We start from the raw sequence: 12561 nt of genomic DNA, 5'->3' as shown, positions 1-12561 counted from the left end.
ATTTCAAAATCGGGTATCGAAAATTTAAAACTATTATTGTACTTAGTTATAATAAAAACGAAAAAGCACAAATTTGAATGTATCTCTATCAAACCCCTTCATGTCTGTCACAACATTTTCTTGTCGATTTCTTGTAATTTCATCATTTTAATTAACACTATTCAGCAATCATTTATTCTAGGGCTCAAAAGGAAATGTATCCAAAGCCGTAAAACATAGTAAATAAAATAAACTTTCATTCGTTCAAGAATGTTATTCTCGTTTGACATTTCATTTATTTTGTTGTCAGTTATCATACTTGTCATTCTTTTGCAATTCTTCCACGCTGTTGGCATAGGAGCTTTTTCTAATTAAATCATAAAATGCGAGCAATTTTATTTTATAAAATAAATGTGAAGTTTTATTCTAACATGTTTCATTATTGAATTATAATCAAACAATCATATATTTGTTTAACAACTTTAGAGATGGAAGAGGATTTATCTGAACATGTTGGTGATAATGGAGACATATTTGGACACCGGTTAAAGCAATTGACTGACGATGAGAGGAATCGTTTGGAAAGCCAAAACAACCGTTTGATCCCCGAAGCTAAAGCTGCGAAATTAGAGCGAGAAGCCAGGCGACACTGGGATATCTTCTACAAACGAAATGAAACCAAATTTTTTCGCGATCGCCATTGGACTACACGTGAGTTTCAAGAACTCATAAACTTTGATCCAGAACAGCGAATTGTATATTTAGAGCTGGGATGCGGCGTTGGAAACATGGTGTTTCCGTTAGTTGAAGAAGCTTTCTCTAATTTTTACTTTTACGCTTGTGATTTTTCACCACGTGCTGTGGAGTTCGTGAAATCAAACAAACTATACAATGAGAGTAAAATGAAAGCGTTTACAGCGGATTTGACAACGGATGATTTATTTGACAATATATCTGAAGGGAGTGTGGATATAGCTAGTTTAATTTTCGTTTTGTCGTCGATTCAACCGGCCTCGTGGGCCCAAGTGGCTCAGGTGGCGTTTCGCGCGCTCACACCGGGCGGCATTCTATTGTTCCGGGACTACGGCAGATATGACATGGCCCAGTTGCGTTTCAAACCTGGACATAAAATAGCTGACAATTTCTACATGAGACAAGATGGCACGAGGTAATTATTATTATTATTATATATAAAGCTATATTATATGCAATTCTTTTTTCTACCTGTATACTTAACAAAATAGTCTTTAATATCCAAAGTGAAGTACCCATTATCTGCAACTTCTGCACAAACTTTCATTCCTTCCGAATTGGTTTTTGGTATAAAATATAGCCTATGTCCATCCAAGTAATGCAATCTATCTTTACAAGCAATTCTACTATAATCAATCTGCCGTTAAATTAAAAATGTAACAAAGCCTCTATTAGGACCGATTATATAATACTTTTTACCCAAATTTATATTGACATCATTTAATATTACAGGAGTTACTACTTTACAGAAGAAGAGCTTGAAAAACTATTTGTAGAGGCCGGCTTTGAGATAGTTATGAACACATATGTGCAACGTCGCACTGTCAATTTCAAAGAAGGCATTGATGTGCCTCGCATCTTCGTCCAGGGAAAATATAGAAAACCAATTGCCAATGGTGAGTAATAAATAGAACTTAAATTAATTAATTTAATTACAAAAACTGTTTTAGACAAGTCAGTCAGAAAATTTATAATAAAATAGTATTTTAAATAAATTTATTCATAAAAACAATTTATTGACATATTGAATCCAAAGGGTCTTCACATATTAATTACCAAACAAATATTTTTATGTGTCTTCACACCAAATATCTTACAGTGTAGGCAGGAAGAACGAAATTCACTTAACTGACTTCTATCCTTACATAATGAAGCTTAAAATTAAATAATACAGCATATTACTTTTTATTTTACCTCAATAATATTACAGAATTATTACTGTCATGATGAAAGTGCTAACCATTGAATGTACAGTGATTTGCATGTATATTAGCTCTATCTGAACAACAATTAAACTATTTTTATATATATTTGTCAAACAAAAATAACTAATGATTTTTTATTTCAATACAGGTTAAAATCTACCTGGGAAACTGCTGGAATGAAATACATGGAACAGTTGGTATGTATATTTTGCATTATGACATATATAACTTCCACTTGGGAATATTTTCTTAATTTCACTCATTGTTTATAGCTGGCAGGAATCATTTACTTTTCTAATCTCACAAGTTTTATAAAAACCTGAAATAAAATGTTTGAGGCAAAGATTTTCACCAGAAGGCGATAGACATCAATCAATAAAATAAAAAAGGCTCCTTTTTATTGTTGGACTCTAGTCCTTAGTCTATTAGACTAGACTAGAGAATAATAGAGGTAGAGAGGTGTTGAAGTTTTTAGCTTATTAATAACTTTAAATATTTTCATATATTATTAGGAAGCAATTACACTTTACATGATGCATGATTCCATGTTATATTTATCTACCATTACAAAAAAAACATGTTATAAACAAATAACATTCTGCACTGACCCCAAATAATGGGGATAAAGGCAAGGCAAATTAATTAAGCAGTTTGAAACACAACAAGGTGCTCAATTTAATATTTAGATAATTAGGGAAAGGGTTAGCTAATTATATATGTAGTTAGTCATGTGGACTATTGTCCCTATTGCTAGCAATGTGCCATGTCAAATTGACCTCTACGCGGCTCACCGTGGAAACCATCGTCATAAATTCCTGGTCAATTAATTATGATGGCCCAACTGACATTTTCTCATGCTCATCTTATTGTCCTCCACTGGTGCCCCGCTTGTGTAAACCCTTAGCACAGATGGATGCACTATTCCATTATCATCCAATAAAAAAAATATAATTTGCAGTAAATACATTATTAAGACAAACAAATATATAGCATGTATAATATTCAAGCCAGCTATTACAATTTGTATTTTAAATTCTATAATGATGATAGCGCAGTGCAGCTGAAAACTTCCGTTGCCTCACAATAGGCAAACTAGACTAGGGACTTTATCTCATCATAGTTTACATGTGTAAGTCGATCATTCATCATTCCATTTCAATCTTAGAATAGGGATGTCTGTTGTGAGGTCTGATGCAATAATAGCTAATAAGCTGGCTGAAACGTTAAAATAAAAATTGTAGCTTTTTTATTTAAACATACCTTTATTGTTATTTACTATCTGTTTTTACAGGTAATACAAACATCAGGATGAAACTGAATAAGCAAGGTATGTTAATCTAAATTATACATTGATAATAGGTTGACCACTAGGTCTAGTGTTTTAGCACACCACTTTACTTCCCATGATTGCAGGTTCAATTTCTTGCACAGTACAAACTTTTGTATTCATGAGTATGATTGTATTTGTCTGGATGTTTTCTTCATATCTTATGTGTATATTTGCAAAAAAATAATGTACCTCAGTATCAGTTGTCTAGTTAGTATCCATCATACAAGCTGCTGCTTAGCTTGGGACTAAATGACGCTGTGTGAATTGTCTAAGGTTATTATATTGTAATAAATAATAAAGGTATGACAGTTCACACTATCTGCATTATACTGTGATATTAGTATTTTAATTTTAATTTGACGACCTCGGTGGTCTAGCGGTCTAGTCTACCGCTTTACGACCGATGGTCGCGGGTTCGATTCCTCGCACGGCACAAACATTTGTATTCATGAGTATGATTGTTTGTATCGGTCTGGGTATTTTCTATGTATAATATGTATGTATTTACGAAAAAAAAAATATATCTATGTATTTGTATCAGTTATCTAGGACCCATAACACAAGCTTTAGCTAGCTTAACTTGGGTCTGGATGGCGCTGTGTGAATTGTCCTGAGATTATTATTATTAATTTTGAAATGTATGAATAAATACTTATAAATGCATTTAGTATACTCCCATATTTACGATCTAAATTTTTATGATGATTTCATAGTTCATCTGAAGTTTTTGATGTATAACTATTTTGTCTTTCGCTCCTATCTGATATCATACGAAACTATTAGTGCAGTGACAATGTCAACTACGAAACTTCATCCTCTTTCTTTATTTTCAGGCCTACATCTAATTAGAGTTGAAAAGCGGAACAGAAGCTAAAAAGGTATTTAAACGTATAAAATAAATGTCCTACCGATATCGAATTTCGCTATCTCTGTAGGGGGCTTAGAGGATTTAGTCTAAAAACTTGCCATGTCACTAAGGTGTTAAAATTTTACTAAAAGGATTCACGTGATCCTTTGTATAAAATTGTATTTGCATAATTATATGTTGGACTACTTGATACGGCACGATGAATTTTTGAAACTAATTATTAATGGAAATATTAAGGAAAGAGGGGGAGCGGAAGACCAAGGCGCAGTTACATCAAACATATTAAAAACAATTGGAGTCGTGTCGTATCAAGGCTTAAAGAGTATGATGGAGGATCGTGGAGAGAGCTCCACCGACAAAAGCGTTGCTCTTAAGTTTAATGAATGAATAATTATATTTGCATGTTCACATAAATAAATTTCAAAGCATTGATGAGCTGGCGAAAACCGAAATCGGTCGGACACAATTGATTATTGATGTTAGAACTTTCCCCTATTTAACTTTACACTACACTAATGATGATTTTAGATAGGGACATCCGAATACATAATGATGTTATTATAACTATCCTCACTGAAACCATTTACTGCATTTATATCTCTAATATTTGTAGAAAAAAATAATATTATACGACCTCTTTTTATTTGCAGTTCAATGTCATTGAAACTACAAGGCGTTCAGAAAAGGTAAATACAATTTTTAGTCAAGTTAGCATTGATTAGAGTTACTTATATCTCCAGCGAAGTTATACCTCCCTGGTTTCATACGTATGCGATTATTGTATATGTAATGTTGAAAATATAATTTGTAACTAGCCGATTTGATTGTCGCGAGTTCGATTCCTCGCACAAGCAAGTTGCTTGGTGACCGAAATAAGAGAATGGCGTAACCACGCAGACGAATATTTTCTAAGTCTATCTCGTTTATGCATAAATTGTATTTAACCATTACAAGAAAAACGTCAAATCTATTTCTTTATGACATTAGTCTAGGTTATATTTTATTTACAATGATGATTTTAGATAGGGACATCTGACCATATAATGCTGTTAATATAACTATCGCCACTGATACATTAAAATATTACACACTTTTTTTTATTGTTACTTTAGATATTCAATCAGTTTTGTTTTCACAGGTACATTGCGAGAGCTTTACTCTACATCGCAGAAGCTATGTCGAGTTTTATCAGTCATGAGGTAACGTTATTGTTCAATTTTTATAATGTTTATTATGTACCTCTTAGGCCGCCGACAGTCGGTTAGTCGTTAGAAAATCCAAATGCACTATTTTCGTTTCATTTATTAGATTAAAATATTATGCGCCCTTAACGATTATTTCTATTTAAAATGATGACCAGACCATCAGGTCTCCCTCAACAGAGCGAACCCATACAACCATGTTGACCAACCATACACGTCTGATCACTTTATGTAAACATTCCTATACATAAATATATAAAACTTGTTTAATAACATGCTACTTATTTTGTTTTTAGGTACAATTGGCCTATTTGACCAACCCGGTTGCAGCATGAAAAGGTAATTACTATGAAATAATAAAATATTGAAATATTTACATTATGATATATTTGCAGACACTTTCTAGTCAAATAAACTGTCAATACCAAATGTAGTCCATGCCAAGAAGCAACATATATTGTTATTACTTTACTCTGTTTTCAAATGACATTGTACATAATAAGTATATTACTACATATTCGCATAAGAAAAGAACTGATCCACATAATACATCATACACGTGTCCAATTATAGCTTAAAACAGTTTGTCATAGTTGTACTTGTTTTAATTAGAAATAAGTTCCCAAAAGAATTTAAGTTTGTCATTTTAAAATTAATTATTATCTTTTATTAAATAGGTCAATTAGATTCCATGAGAATCTTTAGAACAATAAATATTCTCATTTTTTTCTCCATCATATTGTAATAAACAGACAGTCTTAAGATATAAGAAAAGTTAATTTACATGATGACTTCATAGTTCATCTGAACACATTGATGCATAACCGTTTTATGTCTTTCGCTCCTATCTGACAACAAAAAACATATACTTTCATGTAGTATCACTGTGTACAATATCTAAAGATATATATCTTTTCAGAACATCAACCAGAAATGAAGACAAGACACATGGCGCAGGTAATTTTCAAAACCAATTATTTTTAAAAAACTATTTAGTGAAAATTTAAATAGCTATGAAATAGTGTTAAGGCATGTGTTAATATATAATTGATTAGCTGTGTCCTCGTGTTCAGCGACGTAAAATTTATAGCCTATATGTTATTCTGATGTATAAGCTACATCATTGTAGTTTCATTAAAATCCATTCCGTAGTTTATGCGTGAAAGAGTAACAAGCACTTTCCCTGTTTATATTAGTAAAATATTATTTCATATATAGTATATGATAAAAAAATATTGATATAACAATGTAATACCACTATAAACCGATGAAGCTGTAAAGACCAGATGCAGTTCACTTGTGCATTAAAATAGTTAATAAAAAAAACAAGATATGATGACTAGACCATCAGGTCTCCCTCAACAGAGCGAACCCAAACAACCATGTTGACCAACCATACACGTCTGATCTTAACTATACATATAATTTTATATTAAACCTAATTTATATATATAGTTCAAAATAGTAGTATTTATTGTTACAGATAACGCGCTGGCTGATATCTGTGTGTCCTTATAATTTAGCTGTCTGAAGATATAAGGTAAATATGAACTAACTTCTATATATTCATTTATTTATCAACTTCGACTCTGTTACCATGTTTATATGATATATAAAATATCACAAGTTCTTTTTATTTGCAAGTCCTATGTATATGTTTTATGATTGATTGGCTACGGCGTGAAATAAGCGTAACAATGTCACTTTAGCTAAAGTATAAATGTAATAACATAATAAGTAATAATACGTACCTCTTAGGCTGCTGATATACAGTCGGTTAGTCGTAGTATGCCCGTATGCACTGTTTTAGTTTTGTTCTTTCGGCGCGGCAACGCATGTTTCTATTTAAAATGATGACCAGACCATCAGGTCTCCCTCAACAGAGCGAACCCAAACAACCATGTTGACCAACCATACACGTCTGACATTTTAAAGTTTCATTATTTGAATAAAAAAAAGTTAAATTTTATTGTAATCAGCATCTTATTTTTCTTTCAGCCCAGTTCCTAAATGGGTGCCATGAAGTATAATGGGTAAGTAATATTTATTTCGGAGTATTTACATAATAATATACCGTCACTGTTATACAAGATGGGGTAGTCAGAGTTATTGTGAATTGTCGACGTCGTGGTGAATGTAACAATTAATATAATGTTATTTATAGCGAGAAATATACAATCATACAATTGGGATGCCTACACTATTTAGTTAAAAAGAAAAGAGCTTATACTATACGCAGTACTTGGTAAACAAATTTACAGGAGCACATTTTGCTTGGCTATATTTTGAGTATATCTAACCTAATTATATTATTTTGTGATATAGTGGGCGATTGCAAAGATGTTTGTTATTTAATAAAAATTATGTACATACAATCTTAATGTAGATTTAGGCTGGGTTAATACATCGGATTTACAATACAATGCAACTAAATTACAATTTACCAATATGTTACTTATTATTATTATTATCTCAATAAAATTAATATTTAAATCAATGTTATGAAGCAATGAATTCTGATCATACAACGGCATGTCTGCGATCCTATAAGCGTGCTTTATAACACAGGGTACGATTTGTAAAGCAGACAGAGAGTGCTGTGGTCCAAACTGCTGATATGGTGTTTTTGTCGCCATATTAGTTATATAGACTCACTACATAAAACTCCAGATTACGCTCATAGAATTAGGTATTTAATAATAAGCCACTATTTAGTTGTGAATATCCACCAGACAGACATCGTGTCCAATCAACCTGGATGATTTCCAGTAGTAAATATTAATTATAATTATTTCTTTACAGAAATTTATGCTAATGATCCGTGACCTACATCAGGAAGCGGTGCATGGACCAGCCTGATGAGAAAATTACCATAGCAATCAGATGGTCCTCTATATAGACTATATTGTAGAATCCGATGAACAACGAACGTCTTGGTCATCAATGACTCTTTAGACTAATCCTTAAGAAATTGTTTGCATACTATTATTAGAGGTGGCAATACAAAAATTTTAATTATTAAAAACCAAAATACTCTTTTACTCGTATGTTTTATTTTTCTACCATTCCTTATCCTAAAAGGTTTTACTAGTTTACACTCTTATGATGAAGATGATATGATGGTGCTTACTGATGGTACTGTATTGAATCCAGCCTTTACAATGGCACTATTAATTACTAACAGACCACGCATTGCTGAGGCTATAGTTCTTGAATAAAATAATATTGCAATTATAAATTGAGATGCAAACTATCCTATAAGTTGGATCAAATTGTACACAAAATGCAATCGGTTCTGTAGTTTCGGACTTCATCGCGGACAAACAGCGTGACATGTAATTTTTATATATAACATCCCTGAACAATTGGAGCAACTCGCATCTAGTACCAAGCTAAACTGAGCTTGTATTACTACTGATATAAATACTTAGATACATTTTTTGTGTGTACATAGAAGAAAGCCAGACTGATACAATCATACTTATGAATACAAAATGTTTGTATCGTGCGAACAATCACACCAGCGAGCATCGGAATTAAAACGATATACTAAACCAAGGACGTAAAATGTAACAAATATTTGTAACAATAGCAAGAATTGTGATGTAATTTATCATGGTGCACATGGACAATAAAGATATTGTTATTTATGAGGTGAAAACTGAATTTTAGATTGAAATATTGAAAAATGAAAGTTTGTTATCTTTGTGAATAAACATTATACCAAAAGGCGACTGTTTTCACAACTCTTTAATTTGTCATTATTAACATTAGAACAAAGATGTTTAATAAATAATACAAGGTGCCTTAAAATGTACTTTATTTAAATTTCGTGTTACTATAAGAAGAACCTCCTCCTGGTGGTTTCCATCTGGTGGCGCCTGCCGGCTATGATCCATTCGTAATCACCGTGTTTGGAATCAAAGGTACCCTGCTGCAGCGAGATGAGTTTCAAAGTAAACCGAGGGCCGAGTTCGCGGAGCTTCGCTCGTTTGCCGTCTGATGTGAATTCATATCTAAAAATACGCAATATTTATTATTTTAGATTATCCGGATATCAGTCACCATTAATCATTTTCTGATAAAAAAATGCAATAAGTTCTGCTAACATTAATAATACAAATTCATATCTAAAATACTGACATTCCATGACACACTAACTGACCCTAACATCCTCCACTGGTGCCAGTGTAAATAAGAAAATTACATCCAAGTGTAACTAATTATGAATTTGTAGTAAATCGTGCTGTATGTATGGACTCACATGTACTATCAGAGGCAAACACTAGTTCAGTGACTGCCTCGACTCGAAACGCGATTCTCATTAATTAGTGTTAAATATATGTATAATAAACTAACCTATGATGCCTGAAGAATATATAGTCGCGTTGGTTATGAAATGTGACTGCGCGGCGTCCGCGGAACTGAGGTTCATAGTGGAACAGCGCGCCCAGCATCCGGCCCACAGTCATACCCAGACGCGTGCTAAAGTTGTTCAGGATCACCTAATGAATATTAAGAATTTAGTATAATAATTCTGATCAAATGTATAATGACATTCAAAATATTACATAAGAATTAGTAATCAATTCTGCATATTTCAGTAGAAAGAATAAACTCTCAGATTTGCTTTATGCTTGGTAAATATATAAAACGTAATTTTACATATATCAACCTTCTATAATTTCTCGAATATTTTTATTGGTGGTGAAAAATATCCAACATACATTTGAAGACATTACTATTATTATAAATGCAAATCTTTATATCTATTTGTTACCTTTTCACTACTAACCTGCTGAACGGATATTAATGAAATTTAACGTCTATTTATCATCAGGACTGAGAGAATATCTAAAAAAAGAAACCAAACCACATGGCAACAGCTGCTAGTTTTATACAAAATAATTTTCTTAAAAATACAACTTAAAAACTAAAAAAGTCAACTAATCTGAAAGTACACTCTTTTAAATATAAAGTTTTTCACAAATCAGTTTATAAATAACAGTGTTATGAAGTAACAAACATCACAACAGAATTGAGAACCTCCTTTTTGGTTAAAAAAGTCACATGTTACATATATGTACTATGACTAGCTCTAGTACTATTTACCAAGAAAAATAATGTGATAAATAGTACTAGAGGTACTGTACTAGTATTATTTAGTAGTCTTGATAGAATTGTTCATGTGACTATTTAAGATAAAGAAGTCTTTATTTCTGCACTTTTCAATACTTTTTTTTTTTTTTACATATTCATGAGACTATTTATTACATACAATTTTTAAAATATATAGAAATCTCAATGTTTACCTCAGGCCTATGAATAGTAATTTCTTTAAAATCCTTGCGTAATTCCGGTGTGATCTTGCAACTGGACAGTCTAAAATGTGCTGTGGGTCCATTGGGAAGGTGAATGAGAAGGAATCCATTTGGTTGTTTCTGATTCTCATTAACTATAATCACATCTGTTACACTCTCGCGGATGGCCGATTGCACTATTCTTTTTACTGATGACCTGTTAGTGTTACAATACAAATATTACATAACATAGATATTTACATAATTTATGTCAGAGATACACTTAAATGAGGCAACAACATTTTATTATAGAATTTATTTATTTATTAGATGGTCAAGTAACCCCATAAATATATTAATAGAATAGAAATAAAATTCATTTTAGGCACTTTTGAATAGTATATTTGAATGAATCATCATTTGTATTGCAAATTCAGCCAAGGAGTAAAAATATTTGTTTTTCCTACTTAATAAGTGATTATCCTTATACACTTACATATCAGATTGAGTTAGAAAGTACAACAACAAAGCTAAAAATTGTTAATGATATTAATAAATAATTTATTTTATTATAGATATTTTACATTTTTATAAATAATACAGTTTGTAGATATTTTCTCACCTCTGTCTATATCGGGATATAGAGTTAGGTATTATTCTAGTAAGTTCTTTGCCAAATATCCTTGTCTTAGTATGTGGGTTGTCTGAAAATGTAATTAGCACTTTGGGCTCATATGAATTTTCATAATATGTAGATAGCTCGTCAAGTTCCATATCTTTTTGTGCCTGGAAGAAAAATAATATTCTACATGTATTGTTTATTATATGCAAAGACATTATTTAAGATTTTTTAATATCAAATAAAAGACGGACAGATAATAAAAAGGATGCAGTGAATCTAAATAGTATTGTACAATGAAGATGACTGGGTTTGCTGGCAAGGTAAGTCTGCAGTCATCTCTCACATTAATTTTGTTTTTGTATATCTCCAAATGCCAGTTTTTGACCTCTGATTTCTATAAGTTATGTTAAACCACCGGCCATTAACTTGTGTTAGAACCATATAATTTTATCACCATAAAATTATATGTTCATATTGTTAATACTATCAGTAACTCCTACCTCTTCCTGTTCCTCAGCCTCCACATTTGCGAGCATAGTCTCATCTTTTTCTCGAAGAGATTCCAACGTATGCGGTACCTTCTTTGGAACATCTTCTCCTTCTTGCTTTTTCTCTAATTTACGTCTAAAATGAAAACAAATTTACAATTTTGCTTCATAAAAAATACAATACACATGGATGTTGACGTGAAATAAACATAACCAAACTTACTTCTTTTTATCTTTCCCACGTGCCATATTGGTATCTAAATGTTACTTTCTCACGTCAATGCCGATGTATTTCTTCGTAAATTTGTACTGTATTATTAAATAAACTTAAATTATAAATATTGTATTATTTTAACAAAATATATTGCAGACCACAGCACAGAGTATTTTTGTTTAGTTCACATTTCACAAATAAAATTACAAATGTGCTCTGTGGTTAAGGCACAGATTAGAGCGAGTGATATACCATTAGTATGTACTAAATTTTAAACTATTTTTTTCTTTTACTGACATAAAGAGTTGATGTATAAATGGACAATTAATATTAATTTATTAGATAGACCTACTTTCCAATGAGCGTATAATAGCACATATATAGCAGAAATGTAAACAGTGGTTTAATTTAATTCCAGAGTAAAAATGCTAGTACTCGGTGCCATTAAAAAAATATTAAGAACGAGTCCCGCCAAATTCAAAAAAAACTTTTATATTGGCTAAATGCGAAGGCAAAGCCAAAGATGGCGGAGGAGAAAAAAAAAGCACCAGAGTGCGAAAATTCATAAATTTATTATCATATTTCTATTTATTTACCAAC

The 12561-nt window shown here is 31.6% G+C and overlaps 2 protein-coding genes and 2 non-coding genes across 4 annotated transcripts; 3 read left to right on the top strand and 1 right to left on the bottom strand.

The window, feature by feature from the left end:
- The first annotated feature begins 294 nt into the window (after positions 1-294).
- On the top strand, positions 295-5911 carry LOC131850353 (tRNA N(3)-methylcytidine methyltransferase METTL6). Its single transcript, XM_059200570.1, has 8 exons — positions 295-1147; positions 1465-1628; positions 2086-2134; positions 3229-3264; positions 4101-4145; positions 4786-4821; positions 5274-5334; positions 5634-5911. Exons 1-3 carry the CDS (start codon positions 468-470, stop codon positions 2088-2090), a joined length of 849 nt encoding a protein of 282 aa, XP_059056553.1. The 5' UTR covers positions 295-467; the 3' UTR covers positions 2091-2134; positions 3229-3264; positions 4101-4145; positions 4786-4821; positions 5274-5334; positions 5634-5911.
- LOC131850375 (small nucleolar RNA snR60/Z15/Z230/Z193/J17) lies at positions 3958-4039 on the top strand. The gene has a single exon (XR_009357834.1). It is a non-coding gene; the product is annotated as a small nucleolar RNA snR60/Z15/Z230/Z193/J17 (small nucleolar RNA).
- Positions 5912-6112: 201 nt separating the features above from the next.
- Positions 6113-6197, top strand: LOC131850376 (small nucleolar RNA snR60/Z15/Z230/Z193/J17). The gene has a single exon (XR_009357835.1). It is a non-coding gene; the product is annotated as a small nucleolar RNA snR60/Z15/Z230/Z193/J17 (small nucleolar RNA).
- A 2949-nt stretch (positions 6198-9146) lies between these two features.
- LOC131850362 (probable ribosome production factor 1) lies at positions 9147-12129 on the bottom strand. The gene is made up of 6 exons (XM_059200579.1): positions 11971-12129; positions 11760-11883; positions 11260-11423; positions 10650-10854; positions 9697-9842; positions 9147-9353 (listed from the first exon to the last, which is right to left on the bottom strand). The coding sequence occupies exons 1-6, from the start codon at positions 11994-11996 to the stop codon at positions 9176-9178; spliced, it is 843 nt and encodes a 280-aa protein (XP_059056562.1). The 5' UTR covers positions 11997-12129; the 3' UTR covers positions 9147-9175.
- Positions 12130-12561: the final 432 nt, after the last annotated feature.

The sequence above is a fragment of the Achroia grisella genome, unplaced genomic scaffold (genome assembly GCF_030625045.1).
Source record: "Achroia grisella isolate CSIRO2021 unplaced genomic scaffold, CSIRO_AGI_Agris_v1 utg754, whole genome shotgun sequence".
NCBI classification, from domain to species: domain Eukaryota; kingdom Metazoa; phylum Arthropoda; class Insecta; order Lepidoptera; family Pyralidae; genus Achroia; species Achroia grisella.
The sequence above is the reverse complement of the archived record's forward strand: the minus strand, read 5'-3'. Positions and strand labels throughout refer to the sequence as shown.

Bases quoted from the DNA above. Each gene is read 5' to 3' on its own strand.
- LOC131850353 (XM_059200570.1), top strand. From the start codon at position 468: ATGGAAGAGGATTTATCTGAACATGTTGGTGATAATGGAGACATATTT. The intron at 1,148-1,464 runs GTAATTATTATT...TTAATATTACAG, and splicing joins ATGAGACAAGATGGCACGAG to GAGTTACTACTTTACAGAAG.
- LOC131850362 (XM_059200579.1), bottom strand. From the start codon at position 11,996: ATGGCACGTGGGAAAGATAAAAAGAA. The intron at 11,424-11,759 runs GTAGGAGTTACT...TTTTTCTTCCAG, and splicing joins AGGCTGAGGAACAGGAAGAG to GCACAAAAAGATATGGAACT. The intron at 9,354-9,696 runs GTTAGTTTATTA...GCGTATTTTTAG, and splicing joins ATATTCTTCAGGCATCATAG to ATATGAATTCACATCAGACG.